The 14,790-nt window shown below is 35.8% G+C and overlaps 1 protein-coding gene across 1 annotated transcript in view; it reads right to left on the reverse strand.

Annotated features, from left to right (window-relative positions):
- mrn (general transcription factor IIH subunit 4 marionette) overlaps window positions 1-14,790 on the reverse strand; it is a 126,719-nt gene that overhangs the window by 62,431 nt on the left and 49,498 nt on the right. Inside the window, exon 7 of the mRNA XM_090404878.1 lies at window positions 7,689-7,797. Coding sequence (XP_090261004.1) covers window positions 7,689-7,797 — 109 coding nt within the window. The remainder of the gene's footprint in view (window positions 1-7,688; window positions 7,798-14,790) is intronic.

The raw sequence follows: 14,790 nt of genomic DNA on the forward strand, positions 1-14,790 counted from the left end.
AAGTAAGCTTTTTTTTTTCTCCCTATGCAAGTCTCATACAGAGATGTTTTGCGACGTAGATCATTTCATTGTGCTCATTATTGCGAGTCACTTTCAGAAGTGTAAAATTTCTGCAGATAAAGGCACCACACTAAAACTGAATTACATGCATATTCTATGTGTAATGCATTTAACACCAATATTACTTTCAAAGCCTACCATTCCAATGAAATCTCCATGAACTTCACTAGAAATATAAATATTTATAACATTACTTAAATTAAGGGAATATTAAATCCCGCAAGGGATGCTTAAGGGTCAAAGCCGTATAACTGAGAGGAGACCTCCACATAGCCTTTAAAGGAATGCGGAGAACCGACCAGGGCTTCTGACCTAATGTCCAATCCTCACCTTCTCGTGGTGCACCCTGTTGGGTATCTACTTTGATACTGAACGAACGAGGATGGGCTGGCAATTTGGGATTTAACCGACCAAATTGTATTCTTATTGGTTAAACCAAAATAAAAAATGATGGTACAACATGACAAAATTTCATGCAGGCTGAGCCGTCGCCTGGTTAAACAAGGCCCCCGTTGTTTTCGCGAGGGAACCAGGGCGAACAGCGAAAAGTCAGCTACTGGAACAAATCTGAAAACAAACCCCAACTCAACATCACCAGAGTTAAAGATTGGTACTATCAACGTAAGAAGCCTGAATTTCAAAGAAATGGAGCTAGCTGAGGAATTAGATAAGTACCAGATCGACATAACAGGGGTGACTGAAACAAAAAAGACCAAAACTGGTGAGATCTTTCTGAGCAATAAATACAAAATGTTATATTCAGGCAATGACAATCAAGGAAAAGAAGGAGTAGCCATAGTATTCAACACAAAATACGAGGCTAATCTTCTTGAATGGCAGTCAGTCTCAAGTAGAGTAATGTGGGCAAATATGAGAATGGGGAACTAGACAATGAGACTTATTTGTGCCTATGGTCCCACAGAAGGTTCTACTAAGGTAGAAGTGGAGGAATTTTTTGAGGCTTTAGAAAAAGCAACTGACACAATGAAAAAGGAAAAGTTGGTCCTTGTTGGGGATCTAAATAGCAGAGTAGGAAATGATTGTGAGACATACAAAAATATTTTGGGAAAATTTGGAGAAAAGAGCAAAGCTAATAATAATGGCAAATATCTGTTGGATTTCTGCTCAGGACATGGACTGGTTATTACTAACACCATGTTCCAACATAGAAATGTGCAGAAATTCACATGTAGAGAGGAGGCTAGGAATAAGAAAAGTCTCATTGACTATGTTATTGTTGATAGTGATGTTTTCTCCCTGGTGCAGGACACCAGAGTGTACAGAGGATTTGAAATTGGAAGTGATCACTATTTAGTCTTGAGCAGGATAAAATTGAATTTCATATTGAAAAGAATAACATGTAAGAAAGTTTTAAAGCGAATAAAAGTTGAGCAGCTCTCAGATGTGAACTGTAGACTAAAATACAGAAATATTAATGAAAAGAAAATGAAAGAGTTTGAGAACAGGAATCAAACCTTGGAGATTCAGTGGCAAACTCTGAAGGAAACATTGATTGATTCTGCCAGAGAGGCATGTGGTGAGGTTGTGTGCAAGGATAAAAAAATCAGAACTCCCTGGTGGACACAGGAAGTTAAAGAGGCAGTGAAGGAAAAGAAGAAAGCATATCAAAAGTTCTTGGCAAATAAGTCAGCTTTTACTCTTACAGAATACAGAGACAAATGTAAGAAAGCTAAACAGTGTGTAAAACTAGCTAAACAAAAGTCATGGGAGGGCTTTGGCAAGAATATAGAAAATAAATATCAAGAAGGTGGCAAAATATTCTGGAGGTTGTTGAAGAAGCTTAGGAATGGAGGAAAGAGTGCTGTAAAAGGAATTAGAGATGATAAAGGTGAAATGAAAACAGGAGAAAAAGATATCCTTGAAGTATGGAGTAATTACTTTGAAAAACTGCTAAATGAAACAAGCAGTGATGACAGCACAGTGGTAAACAACACTGACCAGGCATGCAGTCAGGAATACATATCCATACTTGAAGTAGAAAAAGCCATCAAAGGCTTGAAATGTGGAAAGGCAGCAGGAGTAGATGATATTCGATCAGAAATATGGTGGTATAAGAGTCTTACAGTGGCTGCACTGCATAGTTCAGAAAGCCTGGGCAGAGGGACGAATTCCCGATGATTAGAGTAGAGCTCTCATAGTACCCATATATAAAAAGGGAAATAAAACTGAATGTGAGAATTACAGAGGTATTTCTCTACTGAGTGTTCCTGGAAAGATCTATGCAAGTATACTTGAGAAACAGTTGAGAAGAATTGTGGAAGAAAAGCTTGGTGAAGAACAAGCTGGATTCAGGCCAAATAGAGGCTGTCAGGATCAGATCTTCACTTTACGACAAATAGTCGAGAAAGCATGGGAATATAACAAAGATCTGTATTTAAGTTTTGTCGATTTGGAAAAGGCATATGACAAGGTGCCAAGAGAGAAGCTATTCAATACGCTGCAGTTATATGGTGTCAATGGGGCATTATATCAAGCAATACTTAGTCTTTATTTGAGTTGTGAGTCAGCAGTTAGAATTGAAGGAAGTACAGGAAGATGGTTTAATGTTAAATCTGGTGTGAGACAAAGATGTACATTATCCCCTCTGTTATTCATTATCTATATGGATCACATTATGAAGGAATGTGGTATTAAACCTGATATCAAAATTGGAGATGTTAATGTCAGCTCTTTGCTTTATGCAGATGATGTTATACTTCTAAATAAATCCGCTACAAGTCTGCAAGATTCTCTGACTAAATTGAATAGCTGTTGTAATAGATATGGTATGAAGGTCAGCAATAAAAAGACAAAGACAATGAAAATAGGCAGAATCATTGAAAATGTCAACTGTGTTGTGAATGGAGAACCTGTGGAACAAGTAAAACATTTCAGCTACTTAGGCACAATTTTTACTGAAGATTGTAAACTAAATATAGAAATAGACAACAGAATCAGCAAAGCTGGTATCGTGGGAAGTCAATTGAATAAATTCATATGGAATAAGAAAGAAATTAGTCGGAACACTAAATTAGCTGTATACAAGACAGTGTTCAAACCAATTTTAACTTATGGATCTGAGAGCTGGGTCAGAAGTAAAACACTTGACCAAAGACTAGAGACCGCAGATATGAGAGTCCTGAGAAAGATTAGAGGCGTGAACAGATGGCATCAATGGCAATATCATATTAAAAATGAGGATATTAGGAAAGAACTTGACATTGTCAGCATCCAGGAATGTGTTAGCAGAGCTAATCTCAGATGGTATGGTCACTTAAATAGAATGGGAGAGGAAAGATTAGCAAAACAAGTGTTCTCTGCCAGGTTGGCAGGAAAACGACCCAGAGGAAGACCAAGATATAGGTGGATTGATACTGTACAAAGTGCCTTAGACGATAGAAATATAAGATCTGATAATGTTGGAGTCTTGACAAGTAACAGACTGATTTGGAGGAAAATTGTAGATAGGAAGTTAGTAATGATGTAATTTTTTCATGTAGTACTGTCATATCCTGTACACCCCTTGAGGGTACATGGCAGGAATTTGATGATGATGATGATGATGATAAATCCCGCATAGTTTTAAAACCGAATAAGAAACTCAAAGATCAGAATCAGAGAGTTTCTTGCCGAATATAGTAAACTATAAAGTATCAGCGACACTAGCGTTGCCTCATACAGTTGTCTCATGCTCGTTGCAAACGAGCTGCCCGGTATTGTACTACATACTAGGATCACTTGCATTGGCTAACGCTAGTGTCACCGATACTTTATAGTTTACTATATTCGGCAAGAAACTCTCTGATTCTGATCTTTGAGTTTCTTATTCGGTTTTAAAACTATGCGGGATTTAATATCCCCTTAATTTAAGTAATGTTTTCATTGCCGAAATGAAGCTTATTAGCTCTTTATTCTTAAGTATTTATAACATGTTACGTTATATAAAGTTTGGTTATTTGTTATGAAATTTATGACATCGAAATTGAAAAATCCCCCACCCCCAAACATCTTTTTTTTTTTGGATGCAGCCATGGATGAGTGACTTCACAATGCATTATTGCCTGGGTTCAATTTCTATATGTGAAGAGCGGAACTTTATTAAGCCTTTTTCAAGATTAAGTGATTTCGAGCAAAGAAAACAGGATTTTTTTCTCCAGTAACTTAGGCACAACCTCCCTGCATTGTAAAGAAACAAACGTGAAAATAACAAATTCTATCATCCATCTGCTCACAGGCCATCATCACAAGCTGTATGGTCACTCCTTTCCTTGGTAATATTCCACATCAGTCCTTGCCAGATGGTCCTGTTGTATGCTTTTCTAGAATCTTCAACTTTCTGAAGATCAGTCACTCCAGACATACCATCCATCCATCCATTTCAATGAAGGTCTACCTCTTTTTCCAAGAACTTTACCTTCTATTAGTGTTTTGAGAAGTCCTTCTTCCAGCCTTTCAATTAATTAGGGTTTCCGGGCAGGAATTCCCTCCCACCCATTCTCGGGAATTTTTTCGTTTTCCCGTTCCCAAATCCTGAGAAAATTTGGTCAGGAAAATTTTTAATAAATACATATTTTAATATTTTTTTTATAGATTGTCTGAAATAAAATGAACTGGTTCGCAAATAAAATTTATTTAAAATGTTCTAACAGTAATATTTTAAATAAATATTTCATATTCCAACTCAAGTATTAGTATTCCAAAATGTCGGGAATTTGGAAACACTCCTTTCAATGTTGCCAAGGTATTTCAGCTTTCTGCTGTCAATATCTTTAAGGAGTCTTAAAGTTCTGTCGATCTTTTCTAGCATCCATCCATCCATTTGACTGCCCTTCAGTATATGATATTGTCAGCAGTCTTTTGTAACACCACATCCACAAAGCAACTATCCTTTTCCTATCAGAATTCTTTAGGTTCCAAGTTGCTCATCCATATGTTGTTCTTGGAAAAGCAGTTGTATCCAAATTCTCAACTTTGTTCTTGTGAAGATAGATCCATCCATCCAGTTAAGTCTCTGACTGTTGTTTAGCCATTCCTAATCTTCTTCTTCTTCTGATGTCCTCTGAACAGCAATTCTTCACATTTATAATGAATCCCAGAAAGAACAGACTTCCTTAATTCATTCTTTCTCTGCTAAGGTACATTTCCTTTTAAAACAATAATCTTTGTCTTGCTAGGATGGAGGTTAAAGTCCTCTGTTCTTACTGATCTCAGTAACTTTGTTAAGGATTCATATTAATTCTTCCTTACAAAAGTATACTGTATCATCAATGTACCTCAGATTACTGATCAACCTGCTACTTTTTTTTTTATTTATTTTTTATATAGTTCCCACTCATTTTTACATATTCCAGAAACTCTACTCTAGAGACCAAACACAGAACTTTTTCTTGCCACTTCGGGCCTGGTAGTGGTATCACACTGGGCGATGAAGTTCATCTCCCATCTAAAGACAATCACAAACACCCATGACCTGCTGGTCAGAGAGCAGGTAGGCTAACTACTCGGCCAACCATGCTGGCAACCTATCTTAATTCCTGTGTTAAGCTCATCCAATACTTCACACATGATGACCTCAGCATAGATATTAAAGAAGAGAGGAGAAAGTAGGCATCCATGCCTAACTCCGTTGCTACCCTGAAATCATTCAGTTAATCCAACACCTGTTCTTAAAGTGGATTCCTAGTTACCGTACAAGTTAGCTATTAACTCGATAATGTATTGAGGAAAACCCATTAATTTCATTACCTCCCACAATTTCATATGCTGAACACAGTCAAAAGCTTTGGAGTAGTCTATCAAACACATTATGACAGGATCATGTGCATGATCTATCCCTTAATACTTCTTTATATTTTTCAATGATCTGTCTAATGCAAAGGATCTGATCTGTGGTATCCTTTCCTAAAACTTGCTTGTTCCTCAGATGTCTCCACCTCAACTTTGAACTCAATCCTATTAGAATGATCTTTAATAAAATGTTGCTTGCATGAGAGGTTGAACTAACAATTTCCTTCATTAAACTAAATCCTTCATATCTCCCTTCTTTGCAGTGGTATGAAAACCGGCTTCTTCCAATCTCTAGGCCACGATCCTGTCTCACATAACCTTGTAATCAATCTATGAAACACTCTTATCCTTCCATCCCCCGTGGCCTTAACCGTGCTGGGATTCCATTTGAACCCAGAGCCTTATTGTTGTTAAGCTGTTTAACTGCTCCTTCAACCTCATGCCTAACTGGAGGAGGTGGCAAATTGAAATTTTCTTGTTAAGAGAGCAGCTCCAAATTTTCCCTATCCTCTCTGCTGTACAGTTCCATTTCATCTTTGATGACATTTAATTTGGGCTTAAACTTGTGGTATTCATCTGGAATTCTATTGCTTCAGGTTTATTAGCATAAAAATTTTCCTTGTCTTGTCTGATGGCTGTTCTCACTTTCTTCAGTTCTTGTGTTTCTTTGTTTCTCAAACCACCTCCTTTCAATCAGATCGTATATTAAATCCAATATCCATAGGTCTCTCAGTCTTCTAACTGGGCCTGGATAATTCTTGGCTGTAAACTCTATTATAACTTTGACCCCCTCCCACAGCATTTCACTGGTCTCAAAAAGATCATCCAACTATGTTGAAGTTTCTTCTGTGAACCTATTAGGGATGGGTTCGCACAAACCTTCTGAATGAGAATGAGACTCTGAAACTTTCCAAGCCAAGCCCATCCAGCAAGATCCAGTCTTGCAGGATGGGTCTGATATGAAAGGTTTCAGAGTCTCAGTCTTACTTTCACTCTTATTAGTTAATGGTCAGTACCACAGTCTGCTCGTAGACAAGTATGCAGATTGAAGATGCTTGTTTTGCACCATTGGAGAACCAGGATGTAATCAATTTGGTGCCTTGTTCTATCAATGTTTGATGTCCAAGTATGTCTGTCACGGGTGTTTTTGGAAGCAGGTATTGGTAATACGAAGGTGGTCTGAAAAGTTCTCGGCCTTGACCATAGATGGCAACACTATCGACAAGATTTTTTTTTTTCTAAGTTGGTACATCTGTCTCAAGCATCCATGTGAAATTGAAAGTCATTCCATCAAGTAGTTTGTTTCATACAGCTGTCTGTATCGCTTGAAATGGATAAAATTGAGTATCGTGCGGTTATAACATTCTTTGTAAAAGAAGATTTAATGCCAAAATTCACTTTTGGACTAAGGAGAAAAGGAATAAGAACTGTACTGTAATGAATAGCTGGTATGAGTCCATTTAGTTGAATTTATATGAATACAAGATGTATTCATATAAACTTTTGTTTTACTTTCACCTGATAAACGGATTTATATTGAGTTTTCATGCATTTATAAGCAATAAACAATCAACGACCACAATGCATTATCTGTTGAAAATTAAACATTCCAACATAACTTTTTTTTTTGTTACTACTGCAATCCTATGATCTAATTTGCATTTTTTTTCTTAGAAAAAATTTAATAATTTGATATTAAAAGATCATGACATTTCAATATTCAATCTGCATATCATCTAACAAACTGTTGATAAATCTTGATAATCTGTTACAAAAATATTACATGTGAAAGAGACAAAAATAAAGTATATATCAAATCATACACTAATATATTCATTTACCTCAATAGTGGAAAGATATTGCAACATGAAATACCAAACTTGTGATGATGTATCCATTAACAAAAATTGAAACCCTTCCATTGTAATTACAGGAGTACTCTCATCTTCCCTGTGGGTGAAATAAAATGATTATATTCAAATAGGAATAAAATTAATATTGAATTTCTGATCGCATTCCCATGATAGTATGAATGAAATGCAAAAAATCTCAATTCAATTATGAATACATCAATAAAAAGTAGTCATTCATTTTTTCTACTTCTACTATTCAAAACAACATTCCTTCATTTGCTATTTACTAACATTTTACAAATACAGTTTTTACAAAGTTCTTTCAAGTTAGAGCTCAGGTTCACTGATATACAGGGTGTTCGGGATAAATTTGACAGTTTCGTAAGGAAAAAGAAAATCTTCTTTGTATCTATTAAATTTAATGAATTGACAAAAAAACATTACAGGCAGAGTTAATTACAATACTATCAACAAGATTTACTCAAAATAACCACCATTAGCATCGATCACAGCTTCAATTCTGCTTCGGAACCTCGAACAAGCTGATGCTACAGTCTCCCTGGGAAGGGCCGCAAAAACTGTTTTAATTTTATCCATTAACTGGGCTTTTGTATTACTGGAAGTGCGATTGGTGTCTTTTTCAACTGCGCCCCATACAAAATAATCCATGGGGTTAAGGTCTGGGGAGTTTGGAGGCCAAACATTTGGACTGGTGAAGTCGTAGAAATTTTCAGACAACCATTTTTGACTTTTCCCAGAGGTGTGGCAAGGGGCCGAATCCTGCTGCCATACATACGGCCTACCATTGGCTACCCTTGTTATCCAGGGCTTGACTACAGTTAGCAACTCCACGAACAAAGCCCGAATTCCAATGCCAGGGTTCTTCAACACCTGTTCCTGCACATTTGCGAGGAATTCTGCTGTACGAACGCAATCAGATCGTCTGCTAGGGATCTTTCTTCTTGCTACATCCTCGTAGTCACCATTGCAAGTCTCTAGTTCATGCCTGATTGTTTTTACTGTATTCAGGGAGCATTGGGCAGCAGTCGTAATATCCTTATTTTGATGGCGGGCACGAATCATCATGATACAAGTTATTCTCTTCCATGATTCAGGTGGGTTCCAGCTATCCATCCTTTCTGACATCTTGTATATGAATGAAGAAGGGTCCAAACTTTTAAATGAAGAGAAGTGTGTGTTAATACATGTAACTTACGGAAAAATATAATTAATTATAAATATGTCAAATTTATCCCGAACACCTTGTATATAGTATAAGTTCTGCATCTGCTCTTATGTGTGACTGATATCACTATCACCATGGCATATATCCTCAAGGAGCACACAGGAAACAGTGACAGTCGCAAGCAGTTAATTTTTCACTGCTAGTTTCCTAACAACATTTTTTGATCAATCATTTAGTCAGTACTTGGTTAATTTAATATATAACCAGTTGAATTCTACATAACCAGATAACTGATGCCTGGTTATACAAAACCTTCACTGTTATCAGAAAACCAGGACAAATAATAATAAAAAAAACAAAAACAGCTAGACTGCTTTTCCAGCCGCTCTTGCTTCAAACACCTATTTTGTTAACCTTTCATTATACAGCCACAAAAAACATCTTAGGATCACATAACGATAAAAGTTAGAGAACTGGAGATTCTGACTTAATGCCTAATTCTCACTTTTATATGGTGTACCTCACTAAGGTATTCATTTGGAGGCTGAATAAATGAGGATGAACTGGCAATTTGAAGCACATAACTGAAATTGCATTCTTTTTATTATATTGGTAAAAGAATGCAATTTAATTGCATAAATGTCTATATTTATTATATGGACATTTATGGTGGAGAGATGCACAAGAATGGCTAAAATGGAAGAAACATGGAGTGGCATTCCTCCACCAGAGGACCGAAGAAACTGTTCATGATGATATTGGTAAAATTTTATGCATTTTCATCAGAGAACAAGGATGTAGTAAAAAAAAATCAACTACTAGAGAACATAACAGAATCAAAGATGATCAAAACATCAAATATGAAACATCAAGGGAAACAGGTATGGCTAACAGAGGAATTAATAACAGAGATGCCAAGTTAATATGGTGTTGCTAAAACAAAGAACATTAAAACAGTGAGATTGTTCTGAATAATAAGTAAAAGATTATTTATTCAGAAATCATTGCCAGGAGGGATCTAGAGCCTTAGCATCAATACTAAACATGAAGAAAAACTTCATGAATGGGGGAAAGCAATTTCAAATAGCATGATGCAGGCAAATTTCAAACTAAGAAATTCGGCATTATTATTACCAGAGAAGATCCTCAATGGAGTCGGGAACTTATCAAGAGAGGCCATATATTATCCACATTAGCTGTCATACCTTTTCTTGAATTGTGAATGAATTCACAATTTTCCTTAATCCTTATGAGAGAAAATCTCGCTGTCATTAATTTTTTGACTGCATCTATCATATCCTCTTTGCTAGTCTAGTCTGCAGTCCAAAAATTCTCAATGTGTTATCATGTTGTGTATTTTATGAAAATATGTGAATCTGCATTGATTTAACTTTGGTAACTTCTTGGGTCAGGCTCTCACTGATGAGACCTCATCATCCTCTAGATACAAATAAACTAGTTTACTTATATACAGAAGAAGTTAATTCATGATTATGCTTGGGTGTAGAGTAAAAACAAATTTCTTATCAAGTATAATATACATCATAACCAAGCATTTCCTTTAGCCTGTTCAGCTACTTATCGAAACACTTTCAATAAGTAGCTGAACAGGCTAAAGGAAATCAGAGAATTTTAGTGTTACATAACAAGTAAAAACAAAAACTTAGTGAATGCAGATGAAAGAAAGTTAAAATGAGTTTTTCACAGCACTTGTGGCATAATAAAGTTTATAGACACATGTATTCACAAGAATATAATAATTTTTTTATTATTGCAAACATTTCGACAAGAAACTAACTGGTCACAATAATGATAATGACCAGTGGCTCTAGAAAGTTCAATTTTGGTGTCTAGAACACAGTTTCCAGATTATGTAAAAAATAAATAAAATTATTATATTCTTGTGAAGATGGTAAAAAATAAACAAGAAATAGCTGAGTTGTTAATTGTTCACTTCACTTTAGTAAGTACATATTCTGGGCAGACCAATTTCCATCTCTGGATGGTGTCAGGGGATGCTGGATGAAAGAACAAACAAGTCATAAATATTAAAGCTAGAACTCACATACAGAAGTTGGATAGGATATTGGCATAGGTGCTGAAGGAATGTGTAAAAAAGTTAGCAATGCCCATGACCTAGTTATTTTGTATGTGTCTCAACATAAGCAAGATTCCAATGTGTAGAAGGAAAGCAATTCTATCCTACAAGAGCTAAGACTGATGCAGAGAGAGAGAGAAAATGATCATTTCACATTGCCATATATACACAGAAATATTCACAATAAGGTTTCACTATCAGGTTAGATTAAATGAAGAGGCTTTCCAGAAGTCAGCACAAAGCCAGAGATGAAATAGCATTATAATTACTTCAATACTTTCACTGCCCCTAAGAGAAACACAACTATATCTCATTATAATCAATTGGTTCTTCTTTTGCCATGATGCAAATTACTTCCCATTTACTGTAACTGTGATTTCCATTCTTATTTAACCTTTATTTTTTCCTTACATCATATTAGGTAGTGTACAGCAATCACATTAGAAATATAGTTACAGTTTTTTTTTTTTTTTTTTTTAAAGCAAATCAAAAACAAAACCATCCTAGTGAAGAAACAGGTAAGGATATCTTTGCATTTAACTGTTCATTTGTACTTTGGGAAATCGTGGCTGCAACAGTGAGAACTGCATGCAGTTGAACATTCATTCTATGATCTCTGCAACTAAACATGCAGGGATCATCACAAAATTGAAAGAACAAAGAAACAATATTAGGATTAACCACCGAAACTGCCACACAGTTAAATATATCAAAAATATATGCTTCATACATGTATTATTTCTATAATATCCAAAGGTTATACTGACTTCATGGATGTCTCACATCCATGTAATTATTGACATATATATATACCAAGGTCAGTATGGTAGTTAAACATAAAGTTAAACAAAAACAGGTACATAAAGAAATACAGTAACTAGAGAAAGCATGTAGATACAACAGTAAGAAGGCAACGCACCCTAAATTCAAAATGGCAGTGTTAACTGGTACCCTCTATGATACTCTATTGGCAGTCTGGAATGCTGATGAACTGCACAGCAAAAAAAAAAAAAAAAAAAAAAAGGAAAAATATCAAGAAATAGGCAAAAATCCATTAGTAATTGTCAAAAGAAACACTATAGGATGAATATAGTTCACAGCATGTGTTCAAAATAACCTGCACTGCCAGCCATGCAGACACTGAGATGTTTCACATGCTTGAAAGTTTCTAGCTTGTGTATGATGGCACATGCGGATTCCCACCATTAATAAGCATTCCCCACTGAGGTAGATTACATTAATGACAGACATTTTATTCATGGTCCCATAAATAAAAATCCACAGGACTGAAGTCACGTGATCAAGAAGGCCATGTAATTGGTCCGTCTCAACCAATACATCATTCAGGAAACCTTTATTCAAGATATCCTTAGCTTCATTATTGAAGCACGGTGAAGTTCCATTATGCACAAACCACATTTCTCCTCAACATCAAGGGGATGTGTAATAGGCACATTATGGAAGATGTTTTCTAACAAGGTCTATGAGAAATCACAATAAAAAAATCTTGTGAGCTTATTTGGCAAACATATGATCCTCTTAATCTGTCTCCAAAGATACCTGCTCATACAATGATGGAGGAAAGTTGATGTATTGATTGAATAACTGCATGTGGATTTTGATTGGCTTGCATGTGATTGTTGTGATAACTGAAAATACCATCTCAAGTAAAAACACTGCCTCATTAGAGACAAGCAAATGAGAAAATACCACTGACAAATTACCAATCAATGATGATGATGACTGTCTGGGTAAAAGTGCAAACCTAATAGAAATGGTACAGATAAAGTCAATTTTCATGCAAGAGTAACTATACAACTGCTTGAAAGATGCCCTCTTCCAGTACAATCCTCTATGTGCCAGTGTGTGAATTCCACACTGGCTCTAGATGAGGTGTAGTATGTTTTCTTGTTTCCAGTACCTTCAGAATTCATTGTCATCTCCATCATTTTGTGGTGCTAAAACTGTGCTATGCACATAAAGGCAGTGGAAAAGATGGATCAGATCATGGAATTCGATAACCAGGGAAAGCTTCTTGATAAAGCCAACATGCATGAACATTGCCATTGGAACATCCATAATAAAAGCACATACAGACTAATTCAGTAAATGGGAACCCACCCTCCATTACAAACTACCAAAATGTGATCAACGTAGTGCATGGATTCCATGCCACTAGATGCAGTCATCAGGTGCTTGTACCATCACAACTTTCTATTACCCTACTTTATTTAATGAACAAGATCTGCACAACATGTAACAAAAACTCTGCCATACTCACAAATGCAGTGATGAAAGAATGGAATTTGGAACAGATAAAGGTGGCATATGTCATGTGCATTTTTGTATAACGCAGTACTTATACAACACGGTTTTGATATAACGCAGTCTACAAATTGTAGTAACCCTTGTTGAACACGGTACTTGTACAGCACGGTTTCTATATAAGACGGTCTACAAACTCTAGTACCCCTTTAATCTTTTCATACATTTATCAACGCGCGACTTAAAAATTAAATTTTATCTTCGTTAAATTTGTGTCTTCCCGTATCGTGGATGTAGTGATAAGTAGCAAATTTATATTAGAGGAAATATCCTTTAGCACGCATGTACGTCAATTGTTTACCGTATAAAGTATTTATGGTTGAAAGTTGTCTTCGTTTTCTGCCAGGAAAGTGCATTAAAAATTATAAGTATATTAATCTCAAGCTGAGCACTTTATTTTTTGGTGAGTTACATACAATGTGTAATGCTTTTTTTTATGTATAAAAAATATTTTTATAGTAATGGCCACTTAGAGCGCTTTTTGCGATATGGTTGAAAACAAAATTAGTGAATTAATTGATGGGGAAATAGATTTAAATGAGAAGGAACTTGTATAATTAATAGATGATGTCGAACCAAATGGCAGAGAAAGTTCTGCCGAAGATTCCGATTGATGAATCCATTAAAGAATTCAGTTTAAAGAAATTAGCAGAAGGATTGGACTTGGCAAGAAAGTTATTTTATGGATAATGATCTTTCAATGGAGCGCTCCAGAAAATTCACAAGACATTGGATATTTGTTTAGCTCTGTATTATGAACTTAAAAAAAAAAAATTGCAGCATAGCAGTAAGCAAGATCTTATTACTGACTTCTTGATAACTAAACCAACCAAAGTATGTAATGAGAATTATACAAATGATGTTCAAGTGATGAAGACGCCTGGTCACTCGTAAATAAAGAACATCTGGAATGACTTTTAATGGGATTATATTGATCAAGTGCATATAATAAACAGCTATGTTATACCAACTAGTTTCACCAACTAAGGCTGTTGGCATCCTCAGGGTACATTACTGATGTATATGTAAACTATAATCAACTGATTCCAATTATATTAAACAAAGAACAGAGTGCGTACAATACATGCATAGAGCATGCATGATATCACTTGTTGTTATTTAGGAACGTTCTATAGTTGGCATTATAATTCAGTTCTGGCAAGTCGAGGATCTAATAAGGGTCTTCCAGATCACGGGCAAGAGATTAGGCTTTGGTTCCTGTTAAGGTTTTGTATACAGCGGGCAATTGTTGTGGCCTCCTTCAAATTCGGGAGCGGAAGTCCTCCTCCATGTAAGGAATTATGCTTCTATCCCACTCTATGGTATGGTTTGTTCTTGAGAAATGAAAAGCTAATCCCAATTTTTCTTCTCTGTTATTATTGACATCACCTATGTGTTCTTTTTGCCTAATTTCAAGGCTCCTTGAAATCTGGCCGATGTAATTCAAACCACACGAGCAGGGTATGTTATAAACTCCAGCA

The sequence above is a fragment of the Typopeltis vanoorti genome, chromosome 15, assembly GCF_054136105.1.
Source record: "Typopeltis vanoorti isolate ZY-2024b chromosome 15, IOZ_Tvanoo_1.0, whole genome shotgun sequence".
Lineage (NCBI taxonomy): Eukaryota > Metazoa > Arthropoda > Arachnida > Uropygi > Thelyphonidae > Typopeltis > Typopeltis vanoorti.